General features: G+C 35.2%; 3 protein-coding genes across 5 annotated transcripts in view; 2 read left to right on the plus strand and 1 right to left on the minus strand.

The window, feature by feature from the left end:
* Window positions 1-11,325, plus strand: part of LOC142343879 (uncharacterized) — a 20,259-nt gene extending 8,934 nt beyond the window's left edge. The window contains exons 7-11 of one of the 3 annotated variants that reach the window (XM_075395254.1): window positions 1,841-2,089; window positions 2,689-2,880; window positions 5,300-5,892; window positions 6,732-6,765; window positions 10,933-10,951. In XM_075395254.1, coding sequence (XP_075251369.1) covers window positions 1,841-2,089; window positions 2,689-2,880; window positions 5,300-5,892; window positions 6,732-6,737 — 1,040 coding nt within the window. In that variant the 3' untranslated portion in view covers window positions 6,738-6,765; window positions 10,933-10,951. Of the gene's footprint in view, window positions 1-1,840; window positions 2,090-2,688; window positions 2,881-5,299; window positions 5,893-6,731; window positions 6,766-10,932 lie in introns of all 3 variants that reach the window. The other 2 variants (XM_075395253.1, XM_075395255.1) reach the window with 2 other exon arrangements.
* The window catches only part of LOC142344396 (small ribosomal subunit protein eS19S-like), a 416,658-nt gene that overhangs the window by 262,902 nt on the left and 132,329 nt on the right, over window positions 1-21,427 (plus strand). The window lies entirely within an intron of this gene.
* Window positions 16,149-21,427, minus strand: part of LOC142344394 (uncharacterized) — a 28,385-nt gene continuing 23,106 nt past the window's right edge. Inside the window, exons 6-7 of the mRNA XM_075396001.1 lie at window positions 17,352-17,477; window positions 16,149-16,401 (exon numbers count right to left, since the gene is read on the minus strand). Coding sequence (XP_075252116.1) covers window positions 16,276-16,401; window positions 17,352-17,477 — 252 coding nt within the window. The 3' untranslated portion in view covers window positions 16,149-16,275. The remainder of the gene's footprint in view (window positions 16,402-17,351; window positions 17,478-21,427) is intronic.

A 21,427-nucleotide genomic window follows, 5' to 3' on the forward strand; every position in this document is an offset into this window, starting at 1 on the left:
ATTCCTCAAGGCAGCTCAAAAATTGACCTCATTTTTGCTTTATTAGCACAATAACCACTTTTTATACCTCATGAATTAGTAATTGATAATGCCTGTGGCTAAGTATATTATGTTTATTAATAGCCGCAAAGCGATAGCTGGGGCTATTATTGGCCTTCTCTTGGTTTTTTTACAATTCAAAGAAATTGAATTGTATTGGGGCGATGTCTTTTTTTTAAGATCTGTTCACACATTTTCATGATTTTTGAAGTCAAATTGGAGAGTGATTTTGGTCAAGGCGAAACAGGAAATGGAGCGAAAAAGCGAGTGGTTTTGCGGCGTGAAATGTTTTCGCTCTAAAATTAAAGTAGAGTGAGAAAACGGTGTTTGAACAAAAATTCGCTTTCTCGCTAGTGGTTTTTTGTTCACATGCGGCAATTTAACTTTGATTTTTACAGTTTTTTCGATTTTTTGGATCGGATTTTTTTTCTAAATGGTTTTCCCAATCCATTCATAGTCCGTTCTTGGCCTAGTTTTCTGTTTAGTCAATGAAAATTCTTTGAATTGTACGTCAGGACTTGTCCTGCTATGTTTTTTTTATTTCGTCGTCATGATTTTTGTTACGACCATATGACGTCACTGCCACTTTTTGTTCATTCGTTCATGCAATTTCAACTGAATTGCATGTGTGACGTCATTTTTCGCTCTTAGTGGAGCGAGTTTTTGTTCATGCGCGTGAGTAAATTTTTGGTCACACTTGACTTACCTCACTCTCAAAAATGACTTCCTCAATATGAAATTGACTTTTATTTACTTTAATTCAAAGAGATAAGGTCAAATGGGTGTGTGTCACTCTAAATGAAGGTTATTTGAGATCAACTAATAGAGGCAGCAATAACTTATACAGATTTTTAATCAAAATATAACAGACCAGCCTTCAATGAAAAGACGAATTTTTTGGTCTGTCTTTTTTTAATAGCCGCACAGCGATAGCTGGGGCTATTATTGGCCTTCTCTTGGTTTTTTTTATTTCGTCGTCATGATTTTTGTTACGACCATATGACGTCATAGCCACTTTTTGTTCATTCGTTCATGCAATTTCTACTGAATTGCATGTGTGACGTCATTTTTCGCTCTTAGTGGAGCGAGTTTTTTTGTTCATGCGCGTGATTAAATTTTTGGTCACACTTGACTTACCTCAATCTCAAAAATGACTTCCTCACTTTGAAATTGACTTTTATTTACTTTAATTCAAAGAGATAAGGTCAAATGGGTGTGAGTCACTCTAAATGAAGGTTATTTGAGATCAGCTAATAGAGGCAGCAATAACTTATACAGATTTTTAATCAAATTATAACAGATCAGCCTTCAATGAAAAGACAAATTTTTTGGGTCTGTCTTTTTTTACTGTTTATTAGACTACCGATCTGGGAATCTATTGCGGCTATTTTCTGGCAATCTGCCAGCTATGTTACTCTTTTTTTTAGACTGCCGATCTACGAATCTATTGCGGCTATTTTCTGGCAATCTGCCAGCTATGTTTTTTCAATAGTGCTAAAAACTATCATACTTCCTTTTGAACAAAATCTTCCGTATAATTTTTATGATTCTAGAATTAAGACCCAAACTTGTAATCTCTTGCGAGGAATTTCATCTTTTGAAGCCATTCAATGCAACTCGGACAAAAATATTGAAAAACTCTCAACATGCAAATGAACAAACAAAGTGCTTATATCTCCATGTTATAAATTTGAACTTTGACCTTTGCAATGTTCGATAGCGTTGCAACTTTATGGTATTAACTATAACACGAATACGGTTGGCACCTTATGATTTATGACGTCATATATTTTGTTAATAGGGAAGTTTAGCTGGGTGTACCCTCTAGTTGCGATAGTGCTGGAGATAGTGATCGTGACTGGGGTGATTCTATTCCACGAATACAGGGAGAACAAGAGACGGGAGAGACAGATGTTGATTAGCAAAAGGAACCAACACCACCTCTACATGCAAAGTGCCAATAATAGTACTAGCCACCTCCACCATAACAACCAACATCACTCTTCTCTTCTCCTAAACAGGCCAAACACACTGACTATAGGCACACAAGGTAAAAAAAACAACTAAAAGCTCGATTTTGTAGTTCTAGACCTCCATTTCAAACAGACTTCATCTTTGTTCCCAGACTATGATCCAAACTAATCTATCTTGAGTTTTTTTCGTATTTCCATTATCTGTATTTTTGAGCGTACATCGGCTTTGCAGGTCCATAATGTTTTTTTTTGTGCGGGGGGGTGTTGCTTGATTTTTTTTTTACTTTTAGAGTGTGCCATCTTGTATTAGCACAGTTGGAGCTGTTGGTTTGTAACTCAAAAGTAGGGCTCAGTAATCGTAATCAAAAATGACAACAGTCGTCTGATGTTTAGCCTTAAAATGATACTTATATTTTGTTGATATTTACTTGTAACAGCTATTTTTACCTCTCGTCAATATAAACAAACCACAATGAAAGCACTAATTTTTTAGTTGTTCACGCAGAAAACAAAAATTTGGATAGATTTTTGTTTTTTTAATAGAAAACGAAAATTGTTTGCTAATAAATTTGATCTGAAAGGGTAAAAATGGTGTCATTAGGATCTTAAATTAGCAGTATACTTCCCGGACCTTGTCGCAGTGAGTTTCAGCGCTGTACGATTGAAATTGTTTTAGGTAGTTTAATGGGCGGCGGCTGGAACACGGTAGGGCCCGTTAACTCCATCACCCATTTGAGGCCAGTGGGTACATCGGGGCTCAATTCCACTTTCGGTGGAGGGGGTGGAAGTGGTGGTGGAGGAAGAACAGCCACCACAACCACCATCGCCGCCACCAACACCTCTCTCTCAACTCCAACAAGAACGCCCCGTAAGTGTCAAAGAATTTATGGGATCTTTTCAACCATTGACCCAGTGGTCTGGAGGGTACACTTTCCACACTCCGAGGATGCAGTGTCGATTATCAAAATTATTAATTATTAATTAACAATTATTTGATCTGTAGGCTAATCTGAATATACTAGCCCTTAATATGAGTCATAGCTGAGAAAGAGAATAAGCAAATAGTAGAAATAATAGTTGAAACCAAAGTTAAATTTTTTGAGGTAAAAATGCAGTTGGGTACTTTTTGATATCTCCTATTACTTTTTTTCGACTCAAACGTTTGTATTACTTCTGTGGTTTTAATTGTTCTCGAGCGAGGTTCGAAGCAAATATTGTAGTCGCATCGTCAATTTGCGAACTTTTTGCTTGACCGTCTTTGTTTTAAAACGTTCTTTCGCTCGCTTGAGAAAAAAAGGAAAAAAACAACTCTTTAAAAACCATCAACTACCTGAACTACTCATAGGAATAAAAAATATTTGATGTCGATTCATGAAAAATAAGTTCTTAAAAAATTAACTTAAATTAAAAACAAACTAGAAAACGTGATGAATTTTTTATATTAAGAGAGCTCATAAAACCAAAGAAAAAAATAAATTTTACATTATAAGAGTATTGAAAAGCCTGGAAAACAATAGGTAGCTCATAATAGGCTGAAAAACTTGCTTAAGAATATATACTATAAAAAAACAAAAAAGTGCAAACAATTAGGACCAGTTAAAAACTTCTCGCATATTTCTAAAAAAATTATAACAATAAAACTGTACTCACCTGTCGTCTTGTTTATGCTTAACTATCAGCTGTTTTTTCCGATTTTACCTATGGCTTTTATACAAAACAGTGAGCTGCCAATGGCTAAAATTCGCCTAGAATTCAACAAAACAGCTGGAAAGCCTCCAAAATAGCTGTAGACTCATATTCATCAGCCGAAACCTTGAAATCACGATCCAAAAAAACTCTAATTAGATTTACAACATCATAGTTAAACCTCTGAGCCAAAACATTGAAAAACTTTCAAAAAAACGGCACGCGAACAAAAAACTTGCTCTTAAAGATTTTTTCTCATCTCAGTTACTTGCTCTCTCTAGGAGAGCGGTATCAACAAAAACAACCCTCTTTTTGCTGCGCTCTTCTAATTTTGTCAGCACCCAAAACACTAAAATTTTTCATGAGTTCATTACGGGCATCTACCGAAACCACATTTTTTAGTAATTGTACTCATTTTTATTACCAGATTTCACTTTTCCTATGTTTTTACATTGTGCGTGTGAAGCACAGTTTCGAACTTTGCGGACGAAAAACTGGTGCCTTGTTTGGAAACTCTAGTCAGTGTTTTCACTTTTGAGCTGAAAGTTGGGAAATGAAAACTGCTTTTCACCGCAAAATATGTTTGACAGAAACGCGTTCCGCAAAAAAATTGTTCGGAAGATTATTTGCAGAATAATCCCTCATTTTAGTGATCTTAAAACATTAAATTGTAAAGTTGAACGGCAAAAGGATTAAAAGGATTAAAATTTTTTGAAATGCTCTTGGAGCCGAACGTAAGTATTTTTGCGTTTATTTAACCCTGTTTTTCATTTTGAGGCTCTTAATTGCTTTGTTGGAAAACATTTTCACAACATCTAAGCGCTGTCGGCATTGAACTGAAGTCGACACCTGAAAGTGTCAGCCATTTTTTTCGGAATTAGATTTTTTTTGTACCTGTAAACGTTCGTAATTTTTATTTCCTGCTTTAAAATTCACTCCAATAAAGTAGATTTAAGAAAAACAAAGTGAGAAGAATTCTGGAAACGACCCGCTACCCCTCTCCCCGCTATGATGCTTTATAGTCTATTGTGTTTATTTGCTCTCGTAGAGAAGCAATTTTTTTAAATGTGTGTGTCTTTTTTATGCAAAAATTTTGCTTGACCGTTTTGACTTTTCGAGTGACTTTTAAGTCCTTGATTTTTTGATTTTTGCGTTTTGCGTGATCTAAAATTCTCTTTCAATCACAGCTTCAAATAGCTGAACTCAACTGGCGGCAATTTAATACAAAAAGTCAAATGAAAAGCGCGCCGAAACTTTTGCCATTTTCCACTTCAAACCTTAATAGTGGTATATGTTAACCTCTAATGTAGTTATTTGAAGCCCACTATTGTTTAGGCCCCATCCCCCCCCCCCGACTGAAGCAGGCTGCAATTGATTAGAGCTCCCACTAGTCGTACGAGAGCACTTCTTCCGGCGTTTAGTCGGTTATGTTAGTTAAACGCTATTTGGGGTGACATACGCTCAATATCCACTAAGCTGGAAAAAGTATTTTGGGATCAACCATAATTTTTTTTTAATTTTGAAATTATTTGGTTCTCTGGTTCTTTTTATGTCAGTTTTTGATATCGTTAATTAATGTATTGAGAAATTGTAACTTTCAGCGTGGACTCCGGGTGCTACAAACAGTCCCGCTGAATCTTTCTTTTCCTCAAGATTCAGTCAAAGTCACTCCATTCTCAACCCCTTGGCCCCCCAATTCCGTCAGTCAATGCGCCAGCGTCCAACAGCACCCCACAACTCAAATCCTTCATTAACTTTAGTTGACTTTACTGGGTTGCCAAGCTCTGAAGAGTCTGGTAGCCCACTTGACATCCAGAACCAGAACCCAAAACCCATTACTAGATCCAGAAACGCTTCGAATGACAATCAAAGTTTCAAAACTATGTCTCTAAACCGGGCGCAGAGTTTTAATGACCCCTTACCACCCCCGCCAATTTTGCCCAAACCTTTACCCATTCCAACCCCAAGAAGGGGGTCCAAACCACAACACCCTCCACCAAGAATAACCCCGATGACGCCTGGAATCTGTTTTCCGGTTCCCCAGTCGGCTTTCCTTTCCCCGTCACCCTCCCCGCCCTATGAAGAGTTTATCGTGTCCCGGGTTTCGGAGAGCCAGCAAACATTGAACCCAAATCGTTCTGAGGAACTTTTGGTTGATTTGAACGATTCCGATCAAGACGCCACTTATATTCAGGTGACACGAAGAGCGTGATTGAGTGGGATTGATTATAACTTTAGTTTGAACTGGTTATAACTTGTTATAACTTTAATTATGAAGTAAATTAGCGAATTGCCTAGGACCGAAACAAATGTACTTACTAACGGTTAAGAATGGCTTGTACTGTGCATATTAACTTGACTTATAATGCGAGATATTGATTTTCAGGTTTGAATTTTTATATAGAATGAACTAACAAGTTAAAAATTCTTGGGCCCCTCCATCACTTAGATGGGCAAACTTTGTTGGTGAGGGCTAACACCTCAAATAATAATAAGGGGGCTCAATAATTATTGGACGGTGAGCTTAAATTTTTAAGAATAATGACATTATACTTTTCGGGGTCAGTCCCGTCGTAGCGCTCCAAAAATAGACCTTCAATTATGGTAAGAATTAAGTAATGATTTAGGGGTGTGTTTTGTTCTTTATTTTTTTGTGGAGGAAGGGGGGGGTTCCAATAAAATTGGGGATCTAAACTGTGAACAAGCCTCAAGTATCGCAAACTTATCCGACGCTATCTGTGAAGAAGTCATTTTCCCAAATTTGGTATCAAATTTTTGTCATGCAAAATAGAACTTTTGAAAATAATGAATTTTTAAACCTGATTGAGTACAATTCCAAATTACGCAGAAAACCCTCTTTCCTTTACGGAATTTTGTTGCGAGGAATGGATTTGACTAGATCATACAAAATATATGGTCTGAACTATGCTATAGCTACCAGAAAGTCAGCAATTCTATTATTATTTACAGTTTTTCTTTAAAAAAAAACAACATGCGTTTACACTCTTCTGATTATGTTGTTGTTTGTTTCAGTGCTAAAATCTCAAGAAGTCAACATGCAGAACAGGTTAGTTCTTTCCCATTTGTTTATTTTCGATAAAACAAATTTTATCACAATAAACAAACAATAACATAAAGGTTCGTTTAACATTTACCTGGAACATAAAAGCCGTTTGGAACATATGAAACGATTTTTTGTAACCATACAAAAATCAAATCTCATGTCATAAACTTCATACACTATCTATTTCCACGATCCTTGCTGAAATTTAATAACCCAGGTCAGCGTGCACAGCCCAGGCTCTGATCAGACCGCCTTGGGTGGCGCACAGTGTGTAAGGCGTGACCCTGCTACAGAGTCTCATAATATTTTCACGATTTGGTTTCGTTATCTAAAGCATTCAAACATTTTGCAAAAAATTTTGAATTATATACCAACAATTTGCACGGGTTTTCCGATACCTATACGTGTCAGAAATTCAGCATTGTAAAAAGAGTTTGAAAAAAACTTTCATGTAACTAATTGCTCTCAAACAAAGTTTGCAGCAATTGTATTAGTCCTGTCGGTCTTTTGGAGTGCAATTTTTCGCTTGACCAGTTTTCCGCCTGACCCATATAACTTTTTGTCCTCAAAAACGGATAAACAGGTAGCGCCCAGCGGGCATTAAAAGCTCTTAGAGACTTTCAACTCACTAGTCTCCATGTATGCGATTCACAGAAACAGTTTTGGAGACATATCCTCATGGTGTGAAGGGCGCTTCCTAGAGGTTGACCCCACACAACATCCCCCCACATCAGCCCCCTCTCACTTGACCCCCCCCCCAACCTTCCCAACCCAATCCCCTGCACATCATTTAAGCCGTAAGGGCCGCTTGCAACCAAAACCACCTTCCACCGTTGCCCCCCCCCCAATGTTGCAACCTGCCTCGCTGTTGGCCCCCATCATCACCCCTCTCCGCTGCGCTCACCTCACGCTCCTTCAATTAAGCTAAGGCTAGGCTCACTAAACCCTGTCTAGCTGCTGACGAAGCCAACCGCTCGCCGGTTGTTTGAGAGCAATTCGCACAACGTTAGTCGATTATGTGTAGAATTACTGAAACATCTTACAACTTGGGCTAATCCGCTCGAATATTATTTTTTACCAAGAAAACAGCAATAAAAACAGATGAAATTGAAAGCACCGAAAAAATGTCTGAGAAAACCGTGAAGACTGTTAGCATATCAAATAAAATTTTTCGCCAAAACAATTAAATGCAATTAAAAATTTTTAAAATGAAAAGCTAATATAAGGTCTTTGGCCCCAATTTGTGATTCATAGTGGTTTTTGATACTGCTTTGTGATTCTATTTAATTAAGTAAACTATAGAGGAGGAAAAGTATTTTTACAGGCATTTTTTATTAGGCTCATATATAATTGTACAAATTATAGTATTAAAAGTACTTTCAAAACAGATAAAATGTTGAACTGCTGTCTGGAAGACACTCCGATAGCAGACATAAATTCCGTTTTGTGAGAACAAAATGTATTGTGAGCGTCACAAAATTTTGATGCACGATAAAACCGCTTGGCATAATGAAAAAGGAGATCAAAAACTTACGAAAACCAATTTCCGTCAAATTAGTTTTTAAGAAAAAATTAAAATGATGTATTATTGTCTTGCCTATTATTCTATTCAACAAACAACAGAGCGAAATAAGATTTCAAAATTTTTAAAAAGTTCTATTGGCAAGAAAAATCCAAGACAATGTTTCAGTCTTTTGCCAGATTTTCAGCTGACCAACGGTTTGTTTTTCTCGTGATTTTTGTTGGGGTGGAGCAAGAGCCATTCTCACTATAAGATATTCCTTCAATTTTTTGGAAAATGTTAGGAAAAGTTTATGGACGCTAAAAATGTTTTGGTCGTTCCTTCATTAGTTATATTAAAAAACACATATTAAAAATTTTTATTGCGACTGGATTTAAACGTAAAAACAAAATTGTAATTTTTTTGTCTGAAAACTAAAACTGCTGTCTCATCGATTCGATCTCAAATTTTTTGACCAGTTATTAAGCTGTGCTAGAGCTGTGTTGACCTTTTTTGATGTTTATGATGCAAGACTTTGTTAAATGTTGTTCATTTAACAACATTTAACAAACTTTAACATTTAGCTCAGATTAAAACGTGTTTATGCCCATGAACTCTCAAAAAATGATCTGTTGAAGTAATCAAAGTTTCATTTCTGATTGACTTCTTCCTCTCAATAACAGCATTGGCGCGCGTGACGTCGTTTCTCACTATCTTTAGCTAATGTTTTTAGATCATTTGCGTGATCGGATTTTGATCATAGGTGACTTACCTCACTCAATAAAATGACTTTTGCACTTTAAGACTTCAGTTTAAATTGAATTAGTTTATGGTGAAAGGGGTTCGTATGTGTGATAAAGGTCCCTAATAAAAAAGCTTCTGCACAACGAATTTTAATAACTTTTATTAATTTATTGCAGAATGTTTTTACATTTACTTTTGAGCGGCGTCGATAACCTTTCCAACTTATATCTGTATCTGTTTCTACCTGTACGGCAGAGAAGTCCATTCTTTTGCAGCTATTCCTTATTTTCCAAAATTTAATAATAGCCTCCGTCGCCCTCTCAAACGGCTTTATTTTGACTCTCTCCTTTTTGTAATTCGCTTTACCTTTTGATCACGTTTTTCGTTTTACATAAGTCACGACTTTCACGTTTGACTTCTGACTTACTTCTGTTTCAACTGAATGGATTTTAAGTTCTCTCATGCTTTGAATTACGCAATATAGGGAATACGGTCAAAGTGAAAAGAGCAAAATCAAAAAAGACAGGATAAACCGATGAAACCCGGTTATAAGGTCATAGAGAAAAATGTTATCAAAGTTCATTAGAGTGTTTGTTAGCTGATATCGGTATTAAGATTATTAAATTTTAGTTTAGAAGCTGAATTAAGTTTAGTTTTATAATCTAACTGAATTTGAACGCCAAATTAGAACGCTTTTTAAAACTGAAAAAAAAAACAGAAAAAAATCAGTCAATTTGTCTCTTTTTTCTTCTGTTTCAATCCCGATGTGCATCAACCGCATCAACGGTGGCTATTTTATTTAGGTTTTCAAATAAATTGTCTCAGAGCAATAGCATGAATTTAAGAAAAACATTAAAATTAGTTCGATTAAAAAAATGTAAATTTTTATGAATTTTGCATTATCTAGAAGCTTATAAATGTTTATAAATAATCCATTAATTTCAAAAAATTTATAAATTTTTATAATATTTCAATTAGTTTTCGACTAGGGTGATTCTGACAGTTGAAGTCATTGTGAACTATGTGCATTTCGAGATTTTTCAATGATAATGACTATTGCAAAATGATAATGACTATTGCAAAACGTTTGGTTAATTTCCTGTTTTTTACATCATCATTAGTTCTAATATCGATGCATCTTGTATCAGCAACTATGTTTTTTCCTCAATCAAATTTATTTTCTTCAACTCCTGAAAATATTAATTGGCATATCATGATTTTCATAAATATTTTAGTAAGTTTAATATTTCAAAAGAATGGAAGAATTATTTATGAAATCCTTAATGTGCTTTTTTCTTTAGAATGTTATTTCAATATTAATTGCAATTTCTTTGAACCAGAACTGACGAGAAAAAGTACGGACAGTCAGTCCGTGACGCCGCTATTCATGTGCCCGTGCCCGTGCCTGTAAGATTAGGGGGGGGGGGGGTAGGAGGTCTAACTCGGCGCAACTAATACAAAATTGGGACAGTACAGGATTCCTGACAGTTTCTGTCTCTTACAAGCCCAGTGTGGTAACCATCACACACACTGTTCCTAAGCTCTTGTTCCTGGAATCTCTTTTAATCTCTTCTCCTGCTCTTTTTTCCTGTTTCTCAAAGTTTCTTCTGTTTAGTTAAGTTTATAATGATCTACCAGAGCTTTTTTTGTCAAGCTTGTATGCCCAATTTACATTAGGTTGTTCTCTCTCAGCCTTTTAACTATAAAGCTTTTGAAATTTTATCGTTTTGAAATTTTTTTAATCTTTGACTGTCTTGGATATCTCATAACCGATCCACCCTCTCGTTCGTTTGCTTCATGGCTAATATCTTTAACCACGTTTACGTTGAACAAGTAGAGCCTCTTATCAAGTGATATCAAGCTCATTGACTTAGGCTCAATTTGCATTAGGTTGTTCTCTCTCAACCTTCTTACATTTGCTTTAGTGGTCGTAGCAACAGCTGGTATCTGGCCCCAGCTACTCCTTCCAGCGATGCCGGAGGACAGTCCGGGTGCACCCCGGTGTCCACGGATCACCTACTTGAACGACGACCTTCCGGTGCGGTGCTGTGCAAAGCCAGTCCGAAACGGGTCAACCAGTTCCAAGAGCAGGCGCTAATGGTTGGGGGTGCGGTAGCAACTGGGGGGCTGATACCTCCCCCGGGTGGTGTAATGCCCCCCGGGTGGTTCCAAAACCGGAATCTGTCGGCTTACGACCGAGCTTATTACTCGTCTCAGTGCTAAAAAAAACCTCCATAGAAGTTCAATTGCTATATTGTTACGTCACCAATGCCCTAACTATATGATTACACACCTGTACAGGTTATGTTAACAAAAGTTGTGAAAAAAATATCAGCTTTTCTTCGTCAGGCCGTTTCCTTATGGGCAGGAGGTTTAATCTTTGCTATAAAATTTTTCAGAATTTAAGACTCAGCAGTAATTTTACACATATTTAATTAAAACACTCACGTGCACATTTTAAAATGCCGAAAGTCTGCAGTGCCAGATGTTAAAATGCCAGAAGTTGCTACTTAGCCAAAAGTTGACGTTCGTTGACCTTCGTCTTTTTAAAACGTGCGCGTTTCGTGTTTTAAGCATGATTACGTGACTCTGCAGAGGTCACTTCGAAATTCTGACTTAACATCTCGAACCGCTTCGCGGTTCTCGATAAACGCCAGAAGTTCTCAGTGACTTCAAGCAGAGTCACTTAACCATTACAGTTTGCACTGCTAGTTTTTACTTACTGCATGCTTTATAGGTTTTTTGTCATTTTTTAAGCAAATCACTATATGAAGCAAGCTCTTCAAATTTGCTCATAACTTAAAAATTAATTCACTAACAACGGAACGGACCATTAATGGTACCCTAATAATCATAAATCGTCTATCAACCCCTTAGGAAATAATATTTCCATATTTCTGTTCCAATAACTGTTAACATGATCTGAGAACCTGAATTTTAGCAACCTGAATGTTATTTATTTACACTGAAATTGAGCCAACGAGCATTATTGATGTAATTAGACATTGAATAGTGATTATATTTATTTGATAGTTCTTCACTTTAAACAAACAACAAACAAACAAACAATCTCCTGCGATGTGCTATAATAATTGCAGTTATTCCTTAATGTAAAGATATAAATTATTGCTATTAATTCACACATCTGCTAAATAATTTTTTCCATTAGAAAGTTATCAGTTTGCTTATTAATAGTGGCGTCGTCTTCCCAGTTGGCCATTATTGCAACTTTGTTTTTTATTCATAGCTGTGAAGTTTTTTTGGTCTATCGTGATATTTTTTATTAACAGATTTTGCCGATTTTTAAAGTCAAATTAGGTGCTAATTTTGATCACGTCAACGCAGAAATGGGAGCGGAAAGCGAATGAGTTTGCGACGCGAAAACGGCTAATTTCAACGTAGAATATGAAACCATTAACAAAAGCATTTTTGATAATGGTTTTATCGTGCGAAACAATTTGACTTAAATTTTAACTATAATGACGAGTTTTTTCAGAACTCAAAAAGTTTTTTGTAGTTTTCTGTTTCATTTTACGATTCGAAGAGGCGTTAAGGCTTTTATTAATTTTTTGTTGTGAAAGAGCAAAAATACCGGAAATTCAGAGAGTGAAAAAAGTTTGAAAAAAACATGTTCCGATGAAAAAATTGGAGTGAAGAAAATTGAGAAGGATGCTTTTGTTCTTCATTCCATCTCTTGAAACAAATGGAGAAGAATAGGTTCGAAAAAATATCACTCAGCGTTTTTGTTCAAGTGCGGCTCTTTGAAGCTCTTAATGATTTCAAACCTTTGGGCTATTTTACTTGGCTGGCCTGTTTATTTAAATTATTATCACCTGAATTAAAGCCTTGTGCTTTTTTTCAGCAGAACAAAAATTTTTTGGTTCAAAGCAGTCCTCGTAATAACATTTGACAAAAAGTTATCAAAATTTGTCACAATTTTTTCAGTTTTCTTTTTCACAATTAAAAATGTTTGTGAGGATATTTATACTTGAATAAAGTTTTTTAGCCATTTCATGGTCTGCATTATATGGAAAAAATTTTTTCTTTGAATGTGTACTTGTAGTAAATTAAAACATTAATCACTCATCCAATTTTTAAGTTAACTTTTTTTCGGCCGTTTTTGTTACTTTAATTAGGATCGCTATTTTCTCTATTTTGATGCGTTCTGACCGTAGAAAAAAAAACGCTTGAATAACATTTTTCGGCGAATGCCCGCTCAAGCTGTTTTGAAATTTCATCCGGCTGTGTTTTTGATGAAGTGAGTCAATTTTGAATCCGGTAGTTGGACGATAAAAAAATTTATGATATCTCTACATAAAGATAGAATGATGTGCTCATAAAACTTTTCTAAAGTAAGTGAGAACTGAAATTAAGGTGAAAAAATGAGTTTTGTCGCCATTCAAAACTTTTCTGGTTTTCTGACTTCACACCCATGTTTTAGCTGTTTTTTTACTGTTATCATGCTATCTTCGCTGCATTTTGATTTTAAAAAATACTTGATTTTTGCTCAAGATAGACAATGCCTTCTACAAGAATAACGAATCCAGATAATTGTTCAAGAATAATGAAAAAGATATTGCCTTCTTCAAGAATCTCTCTTCATCAACGGGAGTTTATTTTATTAGAGGGAGTTTTATTTATTTTGACCGTTTAAATCAATTCTTACCATCTTTAAGGTGCTGTTTTTTGGCATATTTTTCTACCGTTTTTGATTGTTTTTTTTAAAGTCAAGATTTTTTTGAAAATATCCTGATTAAGATTGATTGACACAATCAAAGTAAATATCTGCTTGCTTAGATGTGACAATTGACCTCTTATTTGGTCTTTTAATTGCCTGAAATTCGTTTTTGCTATTTTATTTAAATTGTGTGAAGTTTTAAATTACTTCTGTGGCTCCATGGTATTGTTTTCAATCGTTTTCCCATCGCTTTTCAAAGACCATTCTTGGTCACTTACAGGCCTAGTTTTGTGTTTTACTTAAAGAAAAATCTTTTATTTTAATTCAAGGCTGCGCACGCTAAATTATATTGCAAAAAAATTGATTTATACATTTTTCGACGTTTTGATGTCAATAAAAAGTAAGATAGAATTAGTGAGCTGAGTCACCCTGCAGTAGCAAAAAAAGTGAAAAACGAGTTGTTTTAAACGCAGAGTTCAGGACGGGTGTTTGAAAAGGTTTGTTTTGCGAGGGGTAATTTTTTCGACGTGCGACTTTTTTTCATAGTTTTTCTCTTGAATGCATTTATAAAATGATCAATTTGTTTTAATCGAGCATCGTTTCAAATTTTTTAATACTTCATTATGCAATTGAAATATTTTATGACATTGACAATACCTGATTTTAAGAACTACTACAGCATAATTGAGATTTGACCGTTTTTTTGAAATTTTTTGTTTTCTATTCACTAAGTCTCAGTAGCCACAGACCCCACAGAAACATTAGGGAATCTATTCAATGAACCCAATCTATAGGTTACTTTATTAAAGTCTTCGATGTTCTTTCTTGTTTTGAAGTATTATCGAAATTTTTTCTGTGTTTTGCTATTTCTCTTTGTTGTTTCTTGTGTTGATTCATCGCTTATTATCTTTGCGCAGAGGACTTCTAAAGAAAAAAGTGAATCTTTCTAATGATTTTAAAAGATAGCTTCTGGGTTTCAGGACTTTGCCATTGTCCGTTTATGTCAGGTATATGTGAAAATTTGAGTTTTTCTTGTGTTAATTACGTAGGTCATTAAAAAAAACTGTTCGGACACTATCACATGCTTCTAAATAAACAAAATCTTATCAAAGCTAATTTTTGTTACTTTCAGTAACTAGTCATGTTGCCCGTGTAATGTGGCAAAATATAACTGAATTAGTGGTTTAAAGTTATAACTATTGGAGTCATTCATTTGGGGCGTCATCTGTTTCGAACCTCTCATCATTTTCTTTTTGTCACTTGATCCTATGTTGGAAATATTGGAAGATTTCACATGCCATTTGCAAACTTTTTGTTGTTCTTTTTGTCAACTTGCGATTTATTCTCCTCATTAAGAGGTCTCATCCAATTCATTCTAATTCAAATATTAAACTTTCTATTGGTATTATGTCGTAACTGTTGTTTTGTTTGTTGGACATTATACGTTTTCATAATTGTTTTGTGAGTGCTCAATAGTTGTGTTTTTTTCTCTTCTTTTAGTACATTCGAATAATAACAGAGCCCAATTATTTTCAAATGATTTTCATTTCAGCTAATGATTTTAATGGCATCAATAGTTTGTGATTTCCCAAATTGTTTGTAACTTCTTGAGTTTTTCTGCATCTTTAAACCGTTTCGATGGTTTAGTCTAAGAAAAGACAGGTCCTATCAGTTACGTAATGACTTTTTAGTAAAATTATCAATAATTTTTTGTCAGAAGCTAATGATTTATAAGACGTTTGAAATTATTCGGTTTAAAAAATGTTGAACAATTTTTGAATTTCGCCTCATTATTTCTTCTTTTTACTTGTCACCTAGTCTCATTGAGGAAGAATCCTCTCTGCTGTATCGTTAAAATAAAAGAAAATTTGTGCACTTCAGGTTTTAGCTGATTGCATTTTGACGTCGTTTGCTTGGTGCTTTTAACTTTAGATATTGTGTTTTTTGCCGTAAACTTTTTAGTTTTGCTTATTTTGTTTTGTTTTTTTCCCGTAGTGTTTTCATTGGCAGAGCTCTTGAGCGCTGTTATGAGGCATGGAACTATGTATTTCAATTATTAGTTTGGATGTGTAACAATTTTTTAAGTTCAAACATCTATTTTTGATTATCTCTTCATTTGGTTGACAGTTAAGACAAAATTGTAGATGATCCCGGGTTGGAACATCATGTGCGAACGCACATTAACGAGCCTCTTTGTTGCGCTTTAAAATTGTTTAATATTGATAAAAAGAAAATCCAAAAAAACGTAGGCTGCGCAAGGTTGGAAGTAGTAATCTCTTGAGCAAGAAAGTCATCGTGAATTCGCAAAAATAGTTCTATTTAATACTATGAAGACTTTCAGAGATTTCACGAAAAAATCCAAATAAGTATAGTCCCGATCAGTGTATTTGGCGTCTGGAAAGGCATTTTGACAAAGAAACTATCCAGTCATTTTTCCTAGGCCAATTCTCCACAGATAACCAGCGAAGCAAAACATTAATTTCAGTACGAAAAATTCAAACATGCACTGTTAAATTAGCATATGTGGAAATACAGGAATTCCACGCGGTATTTCAATTGATAATACTACGATTGGATTTTTGAGTTTTGGTTAGTATTTTCCAGGAAGCGGTCCAATCCTCTCGAATCTCTCCCCCAGAACCACTCCCAGCTTCCTAACTTCTCCCTCCTTCAGTTGCATTCCTGGGCGTCCGTGCAAGAATCGATAATTGCAGGCCTACAAAAAAACCTGATAATGAGTAGGCGTAATAGATAATTTCTTTCTCCATTGAATCGATTCATTTTGTTAAGACTGAGCTCAGAAAAAGTTCATTATGTTCACACTAAGCTCAGAGTTTTACCATGAATTTTACCATGAAATGTCTATAAAGTGTCATGATCAGAACTATGGGCATAGTAAAAATCATAATAAAAAACTATGATTCAGTACTGGTTTGTTATGAGACTCAGGTCCGGGAGCCCATAATGTAATTTTTCTGGCAATCATACAAGGACCTTGAGTGAGTTGCACATTTTTATACGACCTCAATCAATAATTTTTCTCTTTTCTCCAGTGCTGATAATCTGGTCATTTTTTGTATTTTATTATTGAAATTACACTAGGAACATTCGTGAATTCCTGGATTTCAAGCTAAGGTTATATTATTTGGTTCCATGAAAGAATCAAACTAGGAAATTATAATTTGCATGACGTCATATATGCTGGCATTACTGGGAAAGCACAACTCTAGAGTACTAGATCTGTAGGCAACCATTATCTCTTAAATTGCAGGGCTAGTGCATCATTGAATATTGTATTTTACCGAATCTTCTTAAATTTTCCAAATTTGGCATCGTGTGTATACATACAATAATTGCAGGCTATGTCAACCTATCTTATTCAGAATTTATTGTTACGTAAGAAGGCTGATAATTCAACCAAATCTAATAAGAAATTCTCTATTTGTTCGATCTATATTTCGCTATGAAGCTTTGAGTATCAAGAATGAACGAAAGAACGGGTTTTTCGAATTTCTCGAACTTAAGGCCACTCAGTAAAATGAGTAGGACACTAGGCTTGCAAAATAATAGAAACCCAGCAATCGTCCATTTTTTCTGCGCTCCCTCAGAGACCCTATGAACAGGTAATAAATTTGACTTTTTCTTAATAGAGCAGGTTATACGTACGAGGACAGCGTCTCCTGGCTCCCAGTTGACTTTGAGACCATGATTGTCACATACTTCAACACACTCTCCAATTTCATCATCAGAAAAATCAGTCCCGTCCGCAAATGACATGATCAGAGGTCGATCCTGAAACCAAAAAAACTGTATAGAAAAAGTTATCGGTGTCAAATACTGTAAAAATTTATAGTTAACATAACAAAACAGATTTGGCAAATCAAAGATTAGTGGATCTATTTCGCCCCCCCCCCCCCCCCCACCTTATTAGTGAGCATAAATCTTTTATGACCCCCAGACGCACGTGCTATTTTCTTACTTAGTAACGTGCTATCTACATATAATATACATATATACATATAACGTGCTATACAACATATAATTTGCAACGGGGGGTCATAAAAAACACTTGGGGGGGGGGGGAGGGAGGGGACAGAATAGATCCAGATTTGTTCTCTGGACTCTGTATAGGCCTGACGAACTCGGGTTGTGAACAGGGTGAGAAGGAGGAGATGGATGGAGGGGTGTGTGTTTGTGTGTATGTGCGTGGGAGGGGGAGGGGGTAGGGTTATATACAAGTTCCGGTCTTGACTCTACACAGCTCAAAAACTGCTATTCGATGGGCTTGGTCTGGCTATTCATGCATATGATGTGTTGGACAGCAGCGGGAATACTCTTAATTGTGATCTCAGATCGCGGTTCTAGACTTCTGTTCAGACTACGACTACTGGTTGACCCGAGTTGTGGCAAATCCCGACCAGACCATTTTACAAATGGCATTGACGTAATTTTATTGCATGGTTTTGGTCATATGACTGAAAGTTGTCTGTTCATTAGTTCGGAGGTGCTGACCATAGGCCAAACTTAAACAGCGACTTCCAACGAAAAGTGAGCTGCTTAGAAAAGACAAACTGCTGAGTAAAACTTAGGTATTTTTGATAAATTTGGAAAAAAGTAGGCATCAAAACGATTTGTCGAGAAATGACTATTTTATTAGGTGTCTGGGGTTTCGCTAATACAGTAATAGTTCTGAAATTCGTCTCTGATTCAGTTCTTCTTTCTTCTATAGAACTGGGTTATGGAGTATGGAAAATAAATTGAATATCATTCAATATCTATTTTGAGTTTGAATGTATTTACAATTTACAACATTTTTTCAGATATCTCACAATTTTTTCAAAGCTGAAAAGATGACCGAATTAGTCTCTTTGGGAGACAGAACTCTACACATATACGTAAAAGTTAGCCGTACCCCATTATAAAGAGGCTCAAAGCACTGGTTGTGATTTAATAATGCTTATCCTGTCAGCTAGGATGCAAACAAGCTAAGTACCTGTGAATGCTGAGTTCACAATTTCCCAAAATTTTCAAATTTTTCTGTGAATTTTGAATTGTCAATTTTCCAGATAAAGTTCAACTTTTTTTACTTTGACCTCCGTAAAATGATCCCAGCCGATTGCAGACATCTAATTTTGTGCCTCAGACGTTTGCTGTCAAGGAGTTGGTAAGTTTTATTCATTTAAATCTCGGAGTGTACTAAAATTTAAACAGAAGAGTGCTTTGAAGCTATTTTATTTGAACTTCAAATCATCAGCTACAAAACACAATTAACGTTTGAAGATTGATAATCCTTTTAAGATACTTAAATTGTATTTGCGTGCTATGAATATAAAAGAAAACTTAAAAATAAATAGAGTGAGAAGAATTGAAAGTACGGTAGGTTGAGAATCCGTGTTTTAGTTCGAAGGTTCTGGCCATGACTCAAACTTAAGCTCCAGCTTCAAACGAAGAGTGTGCAGCATGGAAATGACAAACTGAAGTATAAAATTTAAGATTTTTTGACTGCTTTTGAAAAAAAATTGGCATGAAAGCGATTTGTCGAGAAATGACTTTTTTATTAGGTGTCTGGGGTTTCGCTAATTCAGCAATAGTTCTGAAATTTCTTCTTTCTTCTACAGAATTGGGTTATGGAGTATGGAAAAAAATATCATTCGATAACTATTTTTAGTTTTAATGTATTTACAATTTGCAACATTTTCAAAAATCTCTCAATTTTTTAAAGCTGGAAACATGACTGCTTTAGTTTCTTATTGGGACAAAACTCTACACATGTACGCAAGGATTGTCCTTGCACTATAATACAGAAGTTTAAAGCACTGGTTGTGATTAGATAATGCATATCATGTCAGCTTGGATGCATGCAAGCTCAGCACTTGTGAATGCTAAGTTCAAAAATTCCCAAAACATCAAATTTTTCTGTGAATTTTGAATTGTCAATTTTCCAGATAAAATTCAACTTTTTTACTTTGACCTCCGTAAAATGATCCCAGCCGATTGCAGACATCTAATTTTGTGCCTCAGACGTTTGCTGTCAAGGAGTTGCTAAGTTTTATTCATTTAAATCTCGGAGTGTACTAAAATTTAAACATAAGAGTGCTTAGACGCTATTTTATTTGAACTTCAAACCATCAGCTACAACACACAATTAACGTTTGAAGATTGATAATCTTTTTAAGATACTTAAATTGTATTTGCGTGCTATGAATATATAAGAAAACTTAAAAAAAAATAGAGTGAGAAGAATTGAAAGTACTGTAGGTTGAGAATCCGTGTTTTAGTTCGAAGGTTCTGGCCATGACTCAAACTTAAGCTGCAGCTTCAAACGAAGAGTGTGCAGCATGGAAATGACAATCTGAAGTATAAAATTTAAGATTGTTTGACTGCTTTTGAAAAAAAATTGGCATGAAAGCGATTTGTCGAGAAATGACTTTTTTATTAGGTGTCTGGGGTTTCGCTAATTCAGCAATAGTTCTGAAATTTCTTCTTTCTTCTACAGAATTGGGTTATGGAGTATGGAAAAAAATATAATTCGATAACTAACTTTAGTTTTAATGTATTTACATTTTGCAACATTTTCAAAAATCTCTCAATTTTTTAAAGCTGGAAACATGACTGCTTTAATTTTTTATTGGGACAAAACTCTACACATGTACGCAAGGATTGTCCTTGCACCATTATACAGAAGCTTAAAGCACTGGTTGTGATTAGATATTCTATATCATGTCAGCTTGGATGCATGCAAGCTCAGCACTTGTGAATGCTAAGTTCAAAAATTCCCAAAAACTCAAATTTTTCTGTGAATTTTGAATTGTCAATTTTCCAGATAAAGTTCAACTTTTTTACTTTCACCTCCGTAAAATGATCCCAGCCGATTGCAGACAACTAACTTTGTGCCTCAGACGTTTGCTGTCAAGGAGTTGGTAAGTTTTATTCATTTAAATCTCGGAGTGTACTAAAATTTAAACAGAAGAGTGCCTAGACGCTATGTTATTTGAACTTCAAATCATCAGCTACAACACACAATTAACGTTTGAAGGTTGTTAATCTTTTTAAGATACTTAAATGGTATTTGCGTGCTATGAATATAAAAGAAAACTTAAAAATAAATAGAGTGAGAAGAATTGAAAGTACGGTAGGTTGAGAATCCGTGTTTTAGTTCGAAGGTTCTGGCCATGACTCAAACTTAAGCTGCAGCTTCAAACGAAGAGTGTGCAGCATGGAAATGACAAACGGAAGCATAAAATTTAAGATTTTTGACTGCTTTTGACAAAAAATTGGCATGAAAGCGATTTGTCGAGAAATGACTTTTTTATTAGGTGTCTGGGGTTTCGCTAATTCAGCAATAGTTCTGAAATTTCTTCTTTCTTCTACAGAATTGGGTTATGGAGTAGGGAAAAAATTATAATTCGATAACTATTCTTAAAGCACTGATTGTGATTAGATAATCCGTATCATGTCAGCTTGGATGCATGCAAGCTCAGCACTTGTGAATGCTAAGTTCAAAAATTCCCAAAACTTCAAATTTCTCTGGGAATTTTGAATTGTAATTTTTCCAGATAAAGTTCAACTTTGTTAACTTAACCTCCGTAAAATTATCCCAGCCGATTGCAGACATCTATCTTTGTGCGTCAAACGTTTGCTGTCAACGAGTTGGTAAGTTTTATTCATTTAAACATCGGAGTTTACTAAAATTTAAATATTTGAGTGCTTAGCCGCTCTCCTATCTCAACTTCAAATCATCA

Source organism: Convolutriloba macropyga, chromosome 8, assembly GCF_964194025.1.
Source record: "Convolutriloba macropyga chromosome 8, txConMacr16.3, whole genome shotgun sequence".
In the NCBI taxonomy this organism is placed as follows: domain Eukaryota; kingdom Metazoa; phylum Xenacoelomorpha; order Acoela; family Convolutidae; genus Convolutriloba; species Convolutriloba macropyga.